Raw genomic sequence first — 18623 nt, forward strand, 5'->3', positions numbered from 1 at the left:
TGCCCTAGCTCACCTCCCGCGCAACCAATCCATTCCCCGCGTTAACTCTTTTCCCTCCCCCCCCTTTCCCCCAACATAGGGGGGGCGGGGAGAAAGGGTACATGTACATGTACATGTACCTGTACATCACGTTCTGCGCCGTCGCACAGACACCTGAGGTACCCTAGGCATTATTATTATTGGTAAATAATAATAAATAAATAGGTGGTTTCACAGTTGTCTGATATGTAGCACTCGGTTTATAAGTGGGCAAAAAATGGGTTAAAATGGGTGGGATTAGCCGTAACTGTATTATTTGAGATGGCCTGGTTGCTTGAAAACTGATGTGTATATGCATTTTCTTTTTCTTCTTTTATTTATCGGTTGCTGCATTCATTCATAAAAACGTACATAAGATTTGCGTATGCGAGCCCGTGAGAGCGCGCCAATCCACTGTGTTATTTTAGCAGTTGCTTTTTGATATCCACATGGAGAAGATAAATAAAAACAGGCGGAAAACAGTAAGGATACAAAAGAGTTGGCCATAAAAAATAATGAGGCATGACTCCCATCGAACATCAGATAGACGTGGCAAAAGGGGTTTCTAAGAGAATAATAAAGAATAACTAAGATCTAGAAAGTGGATGAAAAATCCGGGGCAAAACGAAGGTAGAATGAACATGAAGACGTATCAGGAAAAGCCTTGGAGAACTGAACTTTAAAAAAAAGGACAAAGAGAAGGGGGGAAAAAAGCAAAAAGAAGCAATTCTAGCTAGCAGCAGCCGCAGCCACAGCCGTGGTTTCCACCACCTGGCTCTGCGGTTTCGGATCGCCCGTAGCACCCTTTTCTGACAGTGCACCTTGATCCTTCACTGTGACCTCTTCAGGTTTCGGGATCGTAATTGCGGTGGATGTAGCGATAGCTTCCTCAGCATCTCTGATACGGTCGTAAATGGAGCGCGCTCGGATGTATGGATCAAGCTTCCAGTAGAATTCACTTAGCCGCGAGGCGATATCTTGTCTCTGCTTGTTAATCTCCTCGCCCTTATCCGCAGCGGTAGAGGCGGTGTCTATCCATTCTCGCGTCGCCTTTTGATACTCATCAATCATCTTAAGTTTTTCTTCCTTGAGTGTCGCGGCTTTAATGGTGTCTTTCATTAGGTCATTTTCCCCTGCCTTGGGCTCTATGTACTCGTACGCGTAGTCGTCACTGCCCCCAAGCCCTACGGGAATAGCTTCCTTGGCGATGAAATTTTCTAGTTCTTGATAGTTCGACGTGAAGTGGACTTTCGAAGCTACTACGGGATCCAGCCAGCCCTTGATGATTGTCCAGAAGCCTGTGGAATGTGTTAGAGGCAGCGGTTCGAACAAAACAGGGGTGAGCGATATGAGCTTACCAGAGAATATCCATGGTGCTTTGTGAACAAGAATCGCACCAAGACTTTCAGGGTAGTTGGCTTCGAAACATTTAATGATGAATTTAACAGGTATATAGTCCTATAATACTGTGTAAGCTCGTATGTAATAGGCGGATCCAAGGTGAAGGGGAGATGCTTACCATATTCGCCAGCCCAAAGTCGGTCATATCGAAAACAATAACCTTAACAGTTTAGTTAGCATCCGATATCGATTGATGACAGGCCATGACAGTGACAACAATTACTCACAGCAGTGTCTATTCTAGAGTCCAACATTAAGCGAGAAGTCTCGATCTGAAAGATGATGTTTTTCTCGATAGCGGATTGGCAGTAAGCGCCGATACGGTGCAGCCGGACATTGATATAGCAAATCGGCCTGCCTAGCTTATCCTTGCCACGGCAATAGGCCTCACCAATTCGAAGCATATGGAGCAGATCCTCGCCCTCCTTCTTCTTGGTAGGGTCGTCACTCTTGCTATTCTCATGGAAAGCAGCCTCGCCCTTAAACACGATCTCATCGTCCACCTTCCACTCCTGGGACCTCCATTTTAGAGTAGATACCAACATCACCAGGGCCTTGTGAACATCCCACTTCCTGGCCCGCAGGAATCGAAGCAAGAGCGAATCCGGGTTATCATGTTTAATCACATTCCAGAACGCCATCCGTAGCTCCTCAGGCGATTGGCTGGATAAAGCAGTCAAGAACTCCTTGTTTAGTCCATATTTATCGTCATCATCCGACAGCTTCATCTGACTAGCTACAGCGTGGCCATTGGCAGTCGAATTTTCTTCTTTCTCTTCCACAGTCTCATTATACTTGCTGAAGAAGCCAAATCGTTTCCTTGTGGTTGTCTTCTTCTTTGACGTCACGGAGGCGGCATCTGTCGTGTTCGCAGTTGTACTTTGAGTTTTCTGGAGCGATGATAAACTATCCGCCAACTCAGTTCCCTCAGCCTGGCCAATTTTGAATATCTTGAACAGGAGCGCCCAAAGCTCCCGGAGTTTCGCCTCCTCCTGCTCTGTAAGGTGGCCAAGCCGCCCGCTGAGCGCTGGATCTGTTGCCATTTCGTATTTTTCTGCCCCTGCTGCTTCTTTGTCCTCAGAGTTGAAATGCCCTGGAACCGGTGAGATCCTAGTCGTGATGCTGGCTTTGTCGGGCGCCCAATAAATATGTCGCAAGCCTAAACCGCCGAATACAACAACAGCGGAAACAGCGAATGTCCAGAACGACGAAGCGTATTTCGTACAGGAAGATGGATATTGATCAGGGAATCCGGAGCAGTTATGTCTGGTTGGGGGGGGATCGCGTGGTGACGACCACCCTCGAAATCCGGAATGCGCACGTTGTTCAGTCAACCGTACAGAGACGAAGTTGAGAGATGAGGGTGAAACGCGGCGGTGGAAGGCCGCCCACATATATATATTATTGTGGCAGTATTATTATTGTAAAGGGGGCAGCAGCAGATCGAAGACAGCGAAGCTTATATTTTGGTCTGCTGGGCGAAAAGTTCAGCGAGCGACAAGCACCTGCCACAGGCTCGTCCGTCCCCTTGCCTGGCACTTCAGTCCCTCGCCCTCGGTTGCGCCGGATACAGATCCCAGCTAGAGAGGGCTTCGGCGCAGATGGCAGCACAACACGGAGAGTAGCGCGATGCGGGGCAGATGGCGATGAAAATCCGGGGAGGTTTCAAGGAGCGTGTTGAAAACTAGATCCTACCTAGCCAATGGAACTATATTGGAAGTTCGTTTGTTCGTCGGCCTCAAGGCCATGTCGTGTCGGCTAGTGCTTATGTCATTGCACGTGAAGGCCAAGATTGCGGAGTTTTGATATCGGCATCACAACAAAATACCAAAATAGTTCAACAATAATAATCAAACGAGCAGCAATACTAGTTAAACTACCATCCAAGCTGTCTTACCCCCCAGCCTAATAATAATAATAATAATAACAATAACAATATTCCTCTGTAGTGCGCATACAGGGACCGACCTCCGATTTACCCTTTACCCACATCCCCCGCCATTTTCCTGGCCATGGACTCCGGCGGGGTACACCGATCAACCTCCCGTCCTCGCCCTTCATCCCGACCTACAACCCCGCTTCGACCAGGCTCACGGACCTCGATTCGAGATTCGCACGCGTTCGGAGGAAGCTGGAATCAAGATGGTGTCTCCCAACCGGCTGTGAACGCCCTGGAGCCTCAGTTTGCAGAGTTGGCAGATTCCATGGCAGATCTCGAGGCCAATTTCATGCATCTCCAGCTGATGCATGAGAGCTTGTCGCGGTTTAATGAGAGCTTCGCGAGCTTCCTGTATGGATTAAATATGAATGCTTTTTGTGTTGATTTCCCTGAGGTATGCCTGTTTTTGATGTCTCTTTTTCGCACTCATTTTCGCTTTTTATGTTAGGTTCTTTATAGAGACACGCGTTGACATGTTTTTCGTTTTAGGCGCCCATTCCAGATTCCTTCAAGAGAGCGAAGCAAGCAGAAGGTAATCCAGAGCCGGACACTATCAGAACTGATCACGGCAGCCATTCGACGGCGCTGACATTTCTATGACTAGACTCAGTGACCGTGAACGAACCATTGACAGCAACAGAACATGACGGTGAAACAACCTTCATGTAAGAATACGAGGTCTGCTCTGTGGTCGACAACAATTGGCTTATTCAATTCTATTTAGGACCACTGACACCTCGTTTGTCGATAACCCTCCTATATCAACTAAAACGAGTTCAAAATACTCAACACCCGCTCCCTCAGCCCGCGGTACTAGCCAATCTAGCCGTGGTTCAACCGGAGGCCGCTATTCGACTAGAGGTTCAACGCGCGGTCGAACCAGCGGGCTTGTAAGGCCACGAGCTCGCGGAATTCGGTAGTGAACAAAGATTCCTGACACTTCATTGTCTGGGAACGCTCATATACCCAAAGACTTTCTACCTTCCAACCGAAATCTATTCTCTTCGTGCAAGCAAGGGAGCTGTTCAACGCTCCCACTAGGATGTGCAAAAGCCGTACGCCCGTTTTCCGCTAGTTGGCTATCCTTACAGCTCATGTAGCGCTTGCAGATTGAGCGAAAGGAAGGCTACACGGCCGGCGTCGATATGGCAGCAGAGAGATCGAAACTTGACTACCAAACCCAATGATTCCCGGCTACATGTCCATGCGCTCACGATATGCTAATTCAAGCTAAGAGCTGCTTGATTAGATTACTCTCCCCGTTGGATAAGCTTTTTGGAAATTTACGGCGAATCCATTAATAGATAATCGTGGCTATTGATGGTTCACGCCATGCACAAGCCCCAAGGAAGTGCAATAGCCGCCACTGTTTCCAGTTTCCTATTTTCTGAATTTCCCATTCCATATACGCTAAGCAGCGGGTTTTGTGGGTTTAGCTAGACTTGAGAAGTAGCTGGCAGATCTAATTACTGCAGGTACCAAAGTTTATTATAAGACTCATGTGTATTTAGAAAACTCATAATATGACACCAATTGTATGGATGTAAATGACCAACTCAGTAGAAATGTGACACCCATGAATAAACTAAAACATAAGCTTCCAAAGTAATAGTTGGGTGAAACTATGTATCACTCTGATCAGTGGTTGGGCAACCGTCATTATCCCAAAAAACTAAATAGTTATCGAAGTAAAGTTGTTGGTTTCGTTTCGCTCGGCAAAAAAAAGCAAAACGCCGCCAATCATGCTAAAAATCTCCGAACTTCAACATATCCTTCTTCTTGTGATATTCTATTCATCTGACTTTTTTCCTTATTGTTTACTTTCAGCGATTCTCCTTTTATTATTTAGTTATCTCCCTCTGCGTATGCTGAGATTGATACCTCGACCAACCAGAAGTTCTCAAGGGCTGTGCCCAAATTTCCGACTAATTCTTACACCTACCTTGTCGTGACCACTTACCTCCGACGGTTTCTAATTCACAAAATTCATATGACGAATCTCTTGCCCAAGAAGCCACAGCGAGGGGATTTGTGCAAGTCATCGATCATTGACATTCGTTTGAGCTTGCCTGAGCGTTGGCTTTGGCAGTATTTCGTTGGTTTGTCGAATCAAACGTTTGATACGGATCGCCGCTCATCAAGAGCTCTACCTACCCATCAGACGAGAACTCATTATTCGAACTCCTGTAACTATATCGGCAACTATCTAAACACGTAGCGTTTTTGATTCTCATAATCAATACCTCGGGGAGCTCGACAAAGCTTTTGCTCTCCTGAATCTTCCTATTGAACGAGTTGTGGGACCCGCTGAAATATTTGAGTCCCGCTTCCACACAGTCTATCTCAGATCCCCGTGTCGCCCTCCTTGGACCTAAGGTTTTATTCTTAAGAGCTGTTAGGAGAGAAGGACCTGGCTACTGGTTATCTTCAACTTTTGACTCAACTTTCCAATCATCCCCAGCATCAGCGGATCTTACGCCGAGAATTGCGCACAGTGGACTGCTACGGAAAGCCTGGTCTGATAGACCGCGCGAAACTCTTCTCCTCGGCGGTTCAAACGAAATTACGTATTGTCAGGCTTCAGTCGAAGTTTTGATACTCCATCCGGAGCTTCCTATTAAGCGTATTGCTAGGGGACATCCTCTGCCACCTTGTTGATATCCATTTTATCAGCCTGTCCGGAAGGCTACTAAGCGGAAGGACATAAGAATTATCATCATGTCAGATGCCGAATTTGGATGCGGTACTGTCACTCTCCCAGCGATAGATCGGTCAAAAGAAGAAAAAAATCGGAGTACTAACACGTTTTTCAGAACACCTCAGGGACGTTCTAGAAAAAGATGAGAAAACTGCTAGCCAGTTCCATCATGCCCTCCTCCAGGTACATCGGAGACCGCCTCCCAAGCCTGCGGAAATAAAGTCATTGAGGCCCTTTTACCCCTGTCTGGAGTGCTCTGCAGTCTGCACAACGGTAGACCGGTACACTCATTACCAGAATTCAGGCCACAAATTTTGTAAGTCTTATATTCATTTCCTACCTTCTTCAGGTTTTTGAATCAAATTGCTAATTTACAAATTCAAGTCACGGATTCCCGAACGGGCACTATATTCTGCCAAGGATGCAATGATTATGTTTATGATGCGGAGTTAGAAAACTTCCTCTTCGACCCTTCAGGTTTGTTTAAATAAAATACACCGAAATCACTGGGGCAAGACTCCCTCCAAGGCCTCTCTCCCTAACGTATTTAAAATAGGATTTAGAAAACGTAAACTGGGTGGTGACTCTGAGAACGATGGCGACCAAGCTTATGTTGCGGCTAATGCGAACAAGAGAATATGTGGAAAGGAAGGCGTTAGGGGTTTATTTAACTTAGGCCAAACTTGCTATATGAATGTCATATTGCAAACTTTGCTTCACGATCCCCTTCTGACCACATACTTTCTCGGCAATAACCACCATACGTACGATTGTACAGTCCAGAACTGCATCAGCTGTGCTGTCTCTGAAACTTTTGCCGAATTTAATAACGACGATAAGACGGAAGGATTTGGTGCGCTTAATTTACTATTGGCGTCGTGGAGATCTAGTCCTGTAAGTTTGTTCCGAATGTCTTATTATTGTCCAATCTTTTAATTTTGGAAACTTACACATCACCATCGTCACAAATAGATCCTCTCCGGTTATCAACAGCAGGATGCGCATGAGTTCTACCAATTTTTGGTAGACAAGCTACATGCGGGCACTCATGACCACGTTGAAGACCACAATAAAACATGCCGCTGCTTTTTCCATAACGCCTTCTACGGAAAGTTGCGAAGCAGCGTGACTTGTGATAGGTGTGGGAATGTCACCCAGACGGAGGATCAAATGATAGATCTCAGTTTGGACGTTCAAGTCCAGAAGAAAAAACGAGCCCTTGGCGGGGGTGAATTAACCACAACCCCGACACTTGACGGCTGCTTGCAGAGTTTCACCTCCCCGGAGAAGCTCATGGCAGATGCATACAACTGTAGCGGCTGCGGAGGCACCCCGCAGAAAGCTACGAAGCAACTTCGGATAAGGAAACTGCCTGTGATATTGTGCATGCAGCTGAAGGTCAGTGTTCGGCTCTGCTCCTAACCAGTATTGGTTGTTCCATTACCATACCTGTAATAGCTTAGCTGACGCAAAAATGTCCGATAGCGATTCGAGCATACACTTTCCGTCTCGGAAAAGGTTGAAGGAAAAGTTGACTTTCCACTCTCGATCAACATGCTCCCGTATACGACGCACCAGCACTCCAAGAGCAAAGGTAGAAATTCGAATTTTATGTACGACCTCTCCAGTGCTGTTGTCCACAAGGGCAAGCTTGACGCAGGGCACTATTATGTTTATTGCCGGCAGGGCGAGCAGTGGTTCCTTTTCAACGATGACCAAGTGACCGTGGTCAATGAAGCAGAGGTGCTGGGCGCCGACGCGTACCTACTCTTCTACACCCTTCATGCCCTGTCTGGGGCTAGCTAGTGTTGATGATATTGGGCATGAAGGTTTGCTGTCTTATTTATATTCCTTTTTCACTTTCATCTTCACAGCATTTCTATATTTTCTTCCCTGTCTAGTTATTATGTTGGGGGGCTTAATGTGATCATTGGACGGACTCCATTTACGGATGTATATGCACACGTGAACGATATATGCTTCTCGAAGCAGTTTTATCTTATCTTACTGATTTACTTATGCCAATTACCTTCACAGTCTAGTTTCTGTGGGGGTTTCTGGGTTGTTCCTCTACTGTTTCCCCTTGCTCCCTTTCTGTCGTCTTCATGGGGTTGCCCCAAAGATTACTTCCTTGTCGTTGACCAATTATCTTTCCTCCTGTTTGAGTCTATCCATCTGCTTGCAACTCCTACATTTTCCATTGCGTGATTCGCCTTACTGTTGATCTCCAGGGCTGCCAAGCATGTCCACGGGGGAGTGGGCGCAATCATATGACCACCAAAAAGTCCGCGGGTTCGTCAACTTTCCCGCCCGTTATATCCTGGGCCGGATTTCGCTGCGAATCGAACTCCGTTCATATGTGAAGGCCAATGTTTTCGATGAATAGCCAGCTCGATACGGCAACCGCGGTTGGACTACAAGCGCCTACTACAAATTGCATCACCATGGACATGTCTAAAAAGACCTTCCCATGCCAAGCGAGCACTTTGCAAGGCAAGACGTAAATTGGACGGGCAAGCGAAGGGGCTGTTGTTACGCTTCCTTTTATAATTCTAGGTGGCTGCCCATTCCTGGTCATGGCGCCAATTTACGACTAAGTGGACGAGCCGAAAGGAAACCGGGAGACTCCATTACCTATCAGGATCACGAGCCTCGTTCAACGCAGGCCTGCGCATCTTTTAGTTCTGGCGGTTTGATGATGCTGGGCAAAGAAATGGTAGGCGATGTTTTTAAACAGCTTAACTTCGATTGTGTGGCTATCATCTTCAGAAATTTGTCCCCCATCGACATTACACGATGCTGTTAGGCTAGGCGCACTCTAAGAGAGTGGTCGCTCTGGTTCATGAGCTCTGACGGGCTTCGACGTCGTCACTTTCCCTATTTCACGGATGAAGACTGTTTGGGTAACGACACTCTTTCGCCAGTGAAACGGTATACTCGATTTAGTACGTCAAGATACCATGTTTCCCCCGGCCGCCGATAACAAGAATAGTTTCTTTCTAACCCAAATCGGCCCAGATTAAGCGCTCTTTTAGGGAGTGAAAACCTTCATCTGTTGTTAAATTCGTTGTTGTTAAAGCATTGAAAACGCGGGGCAACTATTCTACTTGGATCTTTGGCTCATGGGTCTGTTACTACCAGCTTCGAAACAGGCCGGGCGACAAATTTTGTTGCCAGATTCAACCACTCAGGAAATTTCCGCTGCCTGTCCTTCCTCCCTCTCGGAGAGACGTCCCTTACACGCCACATTTCATTGATGTGAATGCTAAGCGATACTTTTTTGTTCGGGTCGGGATCCAGGAATGGTGCTCGAGGAGAATCAAGTTCACTCCGTACGTCTTGGCCCTGAAGCCTTAAAAACACTGCTCCTTGGGGGTATATCAATACTAATAAAGGAAATAGCGATATGATCTTCTCATTTCAACAAACGAAACTATTATGGCACCATGATCGTGCCTTGGATGGGCTGCCCGAGCTGCAGCCGCTACACATTGGGAGAGAACGGGTTTATTATATCACTATGTTTTCCAGACCCGAGCTGATCGCGTATGACATCCGAACAGGCCGACAGCTCTCTCGGTCGACCTTGCCTGAAAAAGTTAACAATAAAAGTCATTTATCCTCAATACTATCTCATTTTTGACATGGACAACGAGTTTCTAGCCTATGTCTCGCGGGACCTCTCACTTTCATCTCCATTCATTTGCGTCGTACTAGTTAATGGCACTGACGGCCGCGTATCCCAAGGGATTGAAGTTTCAGACGTTTCTTGGACCGTGGAGTTTAAGGAGCAACCCAACGTTATAGCCTTCGCACTAGAAAGAAGAAAACAAAACATCCTTAATGCCAAATATCATTTAATAATACTATTCGAGACGTATGCACTCCAGCCAGATGGACTGTTCGCCATGACGTCGAGAGTTTCATTTCTCCTGAATAGTAGCGCATCACCCGACGGAATTTTTATATATGTGGATCCTTTCAGGCTTCTGGCATTTGCTATGATTGATACGACCAGCGATTTTACGATTCCTCGTGTACTGGAGCCCAGAAAAGTATCTGACACTAATATTCTCAGCGAGGTTGAAGCGGCTCTAGGACCCAGGAGAGGAGGGACTGGAGGGGAGGATTGACAACTGGTTCACCCTGTCTGTGTCAAGCTATATTACCCTACCGCCAAAAGCTGCAGGATCAAAAAGGAGGCGCCCATTGAAAGTTCGAGGCATCAATACCCACTTGGCGTCCAAAGTCAGTTTTTGGGGAGAGCGAGGATTTCTGTTCCAAGACCTCAGAATTCGGATGCAACATATGCTTTGGACTTCACACTTGAAACCTAACAACACAAGGCCTGGAGTATATGAATCGTGAGAAATGGCGTAACCGTCTCTATTCCTTTCTTTTCCTTTCTTTTTCCTTTGTTTATTTATTTACACAATTTTTTTTTTTTTTTTTTTTAATCCTGAACACGCAGGAGAATATGGATGAAAGAGTTGAGAGCTCATAAGCAAAATCAGACACGAGCAAAAATAACATATATGATGGTTAAGATGGTGTATGATATTGAAAAAAAGAAAATATAAGAGTCATTTCAAATGACATTCATTGGTCTCTGATCTCTTCAGTTGATTTAAGGGATTTAGAGAGGAAACATTTCATTTGAAGTTGCCAATCAATGGATGTGAGTGCATGTTTCTAACAAAGCATCATTTAGCTATATACAACGTAATTCATTGATCTGGTGAGGCATTTTTTGCAACCATCCCAGGCCCTGCCATTAAGATCTCTCTGTCTGACTCTCATATCAATACCATACCCTCATCCCTCATCACCGTCATCATCACCATCATCACCATCATCTCCATCACCATCACCATCTTCCCTTACCTCCCCCGGCTCACCCGGATCCGCCAAACGTCTCCAAGACATGTGGTTGAAAGAAGCACGCCCGCTAGTTCCACAGCCAAGATCAACCAGGATCATCCAGACTGCGTACGCGCTCTCTTTCTCTCCCTCCCCGTTGTAATTCCTCGTCGACAACGGCAACGGCGTTTGTCATTTCCCGGTCTTTTTGAACACCGAAGTCCGACCGAAAAACTGGTGGGGAAACACAGCATTATTAATTAATATTAATAATTTATGTCGATTGATTGGGCCTGTGTCGCAGTACAGTACAGTACAGTAACTACAGTACAGCGCTGGAACAATCGGCCGTTAGAAGGAATGTGTCAGGAAAAAGAGGTTATACACTACTGAACGCCACCAACATTGTATTACTACAATATTTCTCATCATCATCATCAGCTTACTACAATGCTCATCTAATACTCGCTTATGCTAGCTCTCTTGGCTCGCACATATATTTTACTATAAATAGCTCTATCTTTTGTATGAAATAGATATATTAGATAGTGTACAGATAATATAACAAGCAGATCTTGATACACATAAGATTCATATATCTTCAACATATTCATCCATGACACTCAATCTGACAGTTATGAGCCTGGTAAGCAGCATCTGAAGAGAAGCATGATACATCACTGATCTCAATCCTCATTCAAATTTGACAACAATCATTTGAACTGAGATGATTGATCCTCATTTGTATATAATCTGAAATACTTGACTGTTATACCATACCTGATTCACAATCTCAATTCTCATTCAAACTGATAACTATCATTTGAACTGAGAAGATGGATTCTCACTGTATATGTTCTGATATACTTAACTGATATACACTCTGAATTCTGATCATATCTATTCTCAAATACTTGAACTGATTCCTCAATTCATTCAATATAATCAATATGATAGATAAGACAATGTCTAGTGCAACTGTACACCTTAGTATTTCTGAAGATTGAAAACTTTGATACAAGCATATGCTAGAATATACAAAGAACAAGAAGATATCAGACTTCATCAATCTTGATAAATCTGATATTTTCTCTGAACTAGAAGAATCTCTGAAACCTGAGTGTTCAGAAGAAGTCACTGCAGAGGTCAAGATAGCATATAATATCAAGATCACTATGTGAAAAATCAAATATATGAAATATGAGAAATTGAATGAAGATATGACAAAGATATGAGATATTATATAAAGAACAGTGAATATCACAGAGCTATAACATATACACAGTGAGAATAATGATGTAAAAGACATTATCTGATTATTAAGAGATTGTCTCTTCTTCATAACTGTAGACTATCAAGATAATGTGAGAATCTGATATCATAATCTCTGCAAAGCACTGAAAAACAGAGGTATAGAGAAGTAATTAAATAACTGATTACTTATTGAAGATGATATCAAAGAGATAGATATAGCTGAACAGTTCAACTTGAAGAAAGACTTCTTAAATGTGAATCTAGCTATTGATGCAGAATATATACAAGCATGAATAAAGAATATCTGATATAATAAAGATATTATATCTTTGATAGAGTTAGTTAAGAACTTCAAGAAAAGATATAGAGAAATGAGTATTCTTAAAGAAGATAAATCTATGAACTTTACTACTCTTAATAAAAGATCTCAGTAATCATTATCAGTAACATTTGAAAACTGCATCTGTGAAGCCTGTCACTGATACACTCAGTGCTACTATCTCAATCTATCAAGAAAGTCATCTGAATGAAAGGAAAATGAGAAGAAGAGAACTCAGATTGATCAAGCTCTTAAAAATCAAGAATTGAAGAGATACATTGATTGTGTGATATCTAAAGATTCATTCATGAATATGAATATGATAGATGTTAATGAAGCAGTTCTAGAAGAAATGATTCTGAAGTAATGAGTTTCTAAATCTATTAATCATCAATCTATTGATTAACAGATTCAGAAAATATCAATGAACTCTTTAAATTCATACTTCTATCTCTGAAACTTCTGAATCTTTGATACTGATGCAGAACAGTATATATGCAATAATTGAATATGTTTTCTATTCTTTATCTCTGTGAATGAGAATGTGGAAGTCTATACAGACAATTTCAGCACTAAAGTTGAAGATTATGAAACTGTTAGAACTATTATGATAAATGAAGCAGAAAAGCAGTTCAATGTCAATCTCATTAACACAGCTTATATTCTGAATTTTCATACAAATATTATCACATGAAAACTGTATTTTCATATAGAAGGCATCTATTATGATGAAAAGAACTTCAGATTATAAAAATACACAGATAATATAATCTTTGCATATATTAAAGTATTTGAGAAGTTGCTAGTTACAGAATATAGTGAAATAGCTGTTTTCTCAACTATCTCAGAAAAATTCACTACTGAAGCTGATGCAGCTATCACATCACACACATCTAACATCACTATATCTGAAAAAACAATATCTTCAAATTCTTCAACTTCTTCAAATTCATTCAATCTATTAATACACACTAAATCTTCTCAAAAACCTAAGATCTCTATAACTAGACTGGCCGGCGGGACCATGAATTTCACATTTGATCTCATTTGATCTGATTCTATACATTTCTTAGCGTGAGTCCCATCAGGACCAAGCCTCAAAAAAATCTGAAAATGGACCATTTCTGAGAGAAATGGCATGAAAAATGACCAGATTTAATTCAAGAACAGTGAAATGAAAGTAATTTCTCAGAATAAACTATGAAAGATGATCATTCTTTCAAAATCAGAATGAGACTGAGACTGAAGATCAAAATCAGTCTCATTTGATTCATTCAGTGATTGCTTATATAATCAGAATTTAGTAATGATTATTGATAACACTCATGAAACAACTAAATACATTCTTGTATAAGTTTATTCTTCACTTTCTCATGAAAACTACACTTCTCTGATATACTATGATCAGAGATATTAAACTGTCTGATAATTTCATGTTTTACAATCATGAGTTTCTTGATTATTTCTTCTTGTAATTGTTCTCAGTGATAGTAATAAATATTTTAACTTGAGTTGAACTTTCACTTCATTTTCATCTCTGTCAATGAAATTGTCAGAATATTATATATCATCAGTGTAATAGTTGAATATATACTCTTAACAATTTTTCATAACTCTAGAATTGATTTGATGTGTAAATTTGTCAGATTATCTTGAAGATAGTGATCAAATTCAGTTTTACAAGTATGTAGTTTTGCCTGATTTTCAGTTGCAATCAATGTATATAAGTTCTGTTTCAAAGTTAGTATTATAGTTCTATGAGATATGAAGTATTATCAAAGATTGTTACTTACTAGAGAATTGTATTTCACTGTCTTCACATCTTGAATATCTGCTTATTCAAATCTCTGATAGTTGACATTGTAGTAGTCTCAGGCTAATTTAATATATAAGTCTCATTTCTTCTCTGTTTAATCTTGAGAAGTGTAGATATTAACTTGATAAGAGAGATCTAGTAGAGCTGCTATAGCATAGTACTCTGTAAAAGATTGTTCAGTTTTGCTGTAGTAATATACCAGTTTATTTCTTACAGTAATAATAGCCTGTGCTATAGCATCATTTCAGACTGAATTTCTTTTTAAGTGATTCAACTGCTTCTCAAGATAAGTAAATAAACTGTTATACACTCATCAGACTGACTGCAGCATTGATGTATAAGTGATTGAGACTGTCTTTATTATCTTATAAAACTGAAACAGTAAATCAATCACATATTTCAACTGAGTTTACTTCATATCAGAAAGTTTCAATATCTGAATCTTTTTCTAATCAGAGTGTTATACTCAATAATCAATTATCTGATGCAATTGAAGAGTCTGAACAGTTATCTTATATATTGAACTTCACTGTATTCTAACATTCTGTATCATATTCAGTGATGTGACTGATTTGTTTATTTATTAAATATCATGAAATTATTGTTATTGTTTAGAGAAGATATAAATCACATTAACAATGTTTCAAATCTGTGATATTTAAATTATTAGTCAATCTATTCAAAATTAACAGTAGTGTTATTAAAAAGCATTATTAAAAAGTAATATTAAAAAGTGTTATCAAAAAACATTATCTTTTGTAAAGTGAATGTAAAAGTTACTTGAGTAATCACTTTCATCTCATTCTCATTTCAAGAATCAATTATCTCATTATTCTTCACTTTAATGTTAAGATTCTTTATCAGTGTTTGTATCACAAGTTGAATCACATGAGCAATGCAGAGAATATAACCTTATTTATTATTTCAGAAATACAAAGTCAATTTTTACTTCAAGCTGTTCATTATAATGTAGTTATTCACAGTATTATCAGTTATAATTGTAAGAAGACTGAGACTAATATCTTAATAGTTATTTTTAATCACAGTTATTAATATCTCTGTTATATAATCTTCAGTATGACTACTGATCAATGATTCAAATTCAATTAATGTCTCTTAATAAGTTCAGTTCTTATCAATGTAATAACATATAACTCTTATAAATGCAAGATTGTTTGTACTAGTTCATGCATTTACTGTGAGAGACACTCTTCAATGATTCTTCAACTCTGATTCTAGATATTATATATTGATTTTATAGTGTGTCTCAAGGTTGAACTGAAGACAGAATTGATGTGAAATATGAAGATTTAAATTAAGCATTTGAAGAAGTGTTCATAATTCAGAGTTTTCAATTAATTGAAGAGAAAGATTCAGAGATATACATATATAAAGTAATTATTCATGAAAGTTATCAGATAAGAGTTGTGAAATCAGAGTACTGATATATAATTGTTTTCACATGATTTTCTTTAAATTAGAAAGTTAGTGTTTGTCACGCTCCCGGCCGCGCCAAGGCCCCGTTGCGGTTCCACACGGCCCATCGCTTTCATGCAGATGATTTCATTCTGTCTGAACTGGTTTTCAACTGCTCTATGACATCATTCGGATATATCATAGAAAGATCTGATTGATGAATATAAGAACCTCACTTCTATACAAGGTCAGCAGATTACTTTTCCTTGACAGTGAGACACTGCTGAGGTATCACTCCAGCTATTCTCACTTATGAAATGAGAGAAGATATTCACTTATTGTCTATATAGAATAGCTAGATACTGGCTTCTTATGAAAGAAGTCAGTGATTCATTTCTTTTACTATGAAAGAAATATACACAAGAGTTACTATGTATCTCATACAATCTTCTTAGTATACTAAGTACTATATCTGTGATATTCTCACAATAACCCTGTAGCCTATGAGCTCACTATTTAAGCAAGATAGTCAAGCTCACTTATACAGCTTCTTAAACAACTATTTCTACATGATACTGCTGACTAGTCACTGCTTCAGTTTCATTATATTATAATTCAAATCACTGAATCTGATTACATGTTTGAATCAGTCAAGCTCTAACAGACTGATATGACCTCATACACCTGTACTGGGACTGATCTGACCTCACTCTCTGAGAGAAACACTACATTATTTTCTAGAGTGTGTACATCTCTACTCTGACAGAAATCCAAGATTTCTGAACTCACTGTGCATTTTGACATGAGCTCTTCAACTGCCCTGTCACTGCCGCGGCCTCTACACACCTATATCTATTATAGAGATAGAGAGATTAAGATCAGAGATTCACTGAAATATAAGAAAAACATCTTGTCTGAATTCCACAGCTTTATCTGTACTCTTGAACAGAAATTCTGCCTTAATTCAAGCCAGTATAATACTCACAAGGTATGAGTAATATACACTGTCAACCTTCTTGAAGACATCTCTGTGACTACTTGAGTCATCAAGAAGAGAGAGCTTGAGTGTATCAATACTGCTATAACTTGAGAAGAATTTAAGAACTTTCTACTGAATCAAATTAAAGATCACTGCAACTGCAGCTTCACAGCAGTGCAGTGATTCAACTCATTATATTAATAAGATGATGAAAATCCTTTCAATTTCAATATAAGATTTGAAGAATATTAAGAGAAATTAACTGATGATTTGAATTAATTAAAAACACAGCTTTATCTTATAAAGCTGACTCACAAGATATGAATAATAATATTATAATATCAGAGTTCATTAACTAATCACACTGAGCTTGTCAACCTGGCTTTTCAGATCTATTTGAATAATCAATTCTCTGAGAAAAAGGCTAACAAGACCTCTTCTAAGTAATCAATAACAGAATCTAAACAGCATCATGACAGCTTCAGTGCAGAGAAAGTAAAGAAGAATTTCAAGTATTCTGATTCTTCACTCACTGTAAAGAAATGTTAAAAAAGATTTGACAAAGATCTCTGTTTCAACTGCAGAGCTGATGATCACTATGTCAGTGATTATAAGAAGCTGAAGAAGAGAAGAAACTGAGAAGATATCTTCTCAAAGTCAACTCCTCTTCTGACAAACATATTCACAGAAGATAAAGAAGAGAAAGAAAAGAATTAACAATTCTCATATCTTCAAGTTCATGTTACAATCACAATGTATACTCTGAATGAGAAGATATCAGTGAGATATCTACTCAACTTCAGAGTGAATATTAACTTCATATTCTATTTCTTTTCTTTGATGAAGAGTTGAAAGAAGATAGATCTGTCAGATCATGTGAAATTTACAGATAAAATAAAATGCTATCATTTTAACATAATTTAAGTAAAGTGTGTGATCACAGACTCAGAAGAAATCTTCAAGAAAAGCAGTCTGCTTCTTCATACAGTCAATATCATAGATAAGAACATTATTTTAGATCTCTTATAATTGAGAGAAAACAATTCTCTCATTGACTGAGTTACTCAGATATGATAATATTATCTCATTAATGAAGAGACAGTAATAGAGAAATCTGAAGAGTTTCATCAGAAGAATCTTGAGAAAAAGATTGAGTCAATATACTGTGTAGCAGGTGATTGAGACTTGAAAATAGATGAAGAAATCATCATTCTCACTGCAAGATTAGCAGCAGTATCTGTTATTGAAGATGAATGTACACAACATCTCTTTACAGATTTTAAGAATGTCTTTTTGAAAAGAGAAGCAGTGAAGTTTCCTGATATCAAGATATGATATAAGATTTATCTTGAAGATGATATAACAGTGTTATACAGGCCTCTTTACAACTTGTCTGTAAAGAAGTTAAATGTTCTGCATAAATATCTTGAAGAAGTGCAATCAAAGAACTGAATATATTTATTAAAGAGTCTGACAGAGACATCTATACTCTTTATACTCAAGAAGAATGATAGACTACATCTATGTATAGACTACAGAGACCTCAATAAGATGACAGTTAAGAATCACTATTTATTACTGTTAATTAACAAAATGATTAATCAATTATCTGAAGCAAAGATGTTCTTAAAGATTGATATACAGAATATCTATCATAGAATCAGAGTTAATGAAGACAATATTTGAAAAACAGCTTTTTATACTAAGTACAGCAATTTTGAATATCTTGTTTTATCTTTTAATCTTTGTAACACTTCAGCCATCTTCTAGATTTATATAAATGAGATACTATGAGGCCTTGTTAATATCTCCTGCATAGTATATCTGGACAACATTTTAATCTTCTTAAAATCAGAGAAAGAACATGATACTCATGTTTGAGAAGTATTGAGTCACTTGAGACAGTATTAACTCTATGTAAAC

At 39.8% G+C, this 18623-nt stretch overlaps 5 protein-coding genes across 5 annotated transcripts; 4 read left to right on the forward strand and 1 right to left on the reverse strand.

Annotated features, from left to right (window-relative positions):
* Positions 1 to 207: 207 nt before the first annotated feature.
* On the reverse strand, positions 208 to 3178 carry BDBG_00294 (CRAL/TRIO domain-containing protein). Its single transcript, XM_002629002.2, has 4 exons — positions 1647 to 3178; positions 1538 to 1579; positions 1377 to 1476; positions 208 to 1316 (listed from the first exon to the last, which is right to left on the reverse strand). Exons 1-4 carry the CDS (start codon positions 2811 to 2813, stop codon positions 748 to 750), a joined length of 1878 nt encoding a protein of 625 aa, XP_002629048.2. The 5' UTR covers positions 2814 to 3178; the 3' UTR covers positions 208 to 747.
* A 70-nt stretch (positions 3179 to 3248) lies between these two features.
* BDBG_00295 (DASH complex subunit DAM1) lies at positions 3249 to 4962 on the forward strand. The gene is made up of 4 exons (XM_002629003.2): positions 3249 to 3752; positions 3848 to 3890; positions 3963 to 4023; positions 4083 to 4962. The coding sequence occupies exons 1-4, from the start codon at positions 3432 to 3434 to the stop codon at positions 4276 to 4278; spliced, it is 621 nt and encodes a 206-aa protein (XP_002629049.1). The 5' UTR covers positions 3249 to 3431; the 3' UTR covers positions 4279 to 4962.
* A 1114-nt stretch (positions 4963 to 6076) lies between these two features.
* Positions 6077 to 7862, forward strand: BDBG_00296 (ubiquitin carboxyl-terminal hydrolase 22/27/51; the record flags this gene model as incomplete). Its single annotated transcript, XM_031719830.1, has 6 exons — positions 6077 to 6101; positions 6172 to 6372; positions 6441 to 6533; positions 6613 to 6950; positions 7029 to 7454; positions 7542 to 7862. The coding sequence occupies 6 exons, from the start codon at positions 6077 to 6079 to the stop codon at positions 7860 to 7862; spliced, it is 1404 nt and encodes a 467-aa protein (XP_031575723.1).
* A 638-nt stretch (positions 7863 to 8500) lies between these two features.
* BDBG_16079 (uncharacterized protein) lies at positions 8501 to 8862 on the forward strand (the record flags this gene model as incomplete). The annotated part of the gene is made up of 2 exons (XM_031724102.1): positions 8501 to 8556; positions 8613 to 8862. 2 exons carry the CDS (start codon positions 8501 to 8503, stop codon positions 8860 to 8862), a joined length of 306 nt encoding a protein of 101 aa, XP_031575724.1.
* Positions 8863 to 9700: 838 nt separating this feature from the next.
* BDBG_16080 (uncharacterized protein) lies at positions 9701 to 10189 on the forward strand (the record flags this gene model as incomplete). Its single annotated transcript, XM_031724103.1, has 1 exon — positions 9701 to 10189. One exon carries the CDS (start codon positions 9701 to 9703, stop codon positions 10187 to 10189), a length of 489 nt encoding a protein of 162 aa, XP_031575725.1.
* Between the last annotated feature and the right edge of the window lie 8434 nt (positions 10190 to 18623).

The sequence above is a fragment of the Blastomyces gilchristii genome (assembly GCF_000003855.2).
Source record: "Blastomyces gilchristii SLH14081 genomic scaffold supercont1.1, whole genome shotgun sequence".
NCBI classification, from domain to species: Eukaryota; Fungi; Ascomycota; class Eurotiomycetes; order Onygenales; family Ajellomycetaceae; genus Blastomyces; species Blastomyces gilchristii.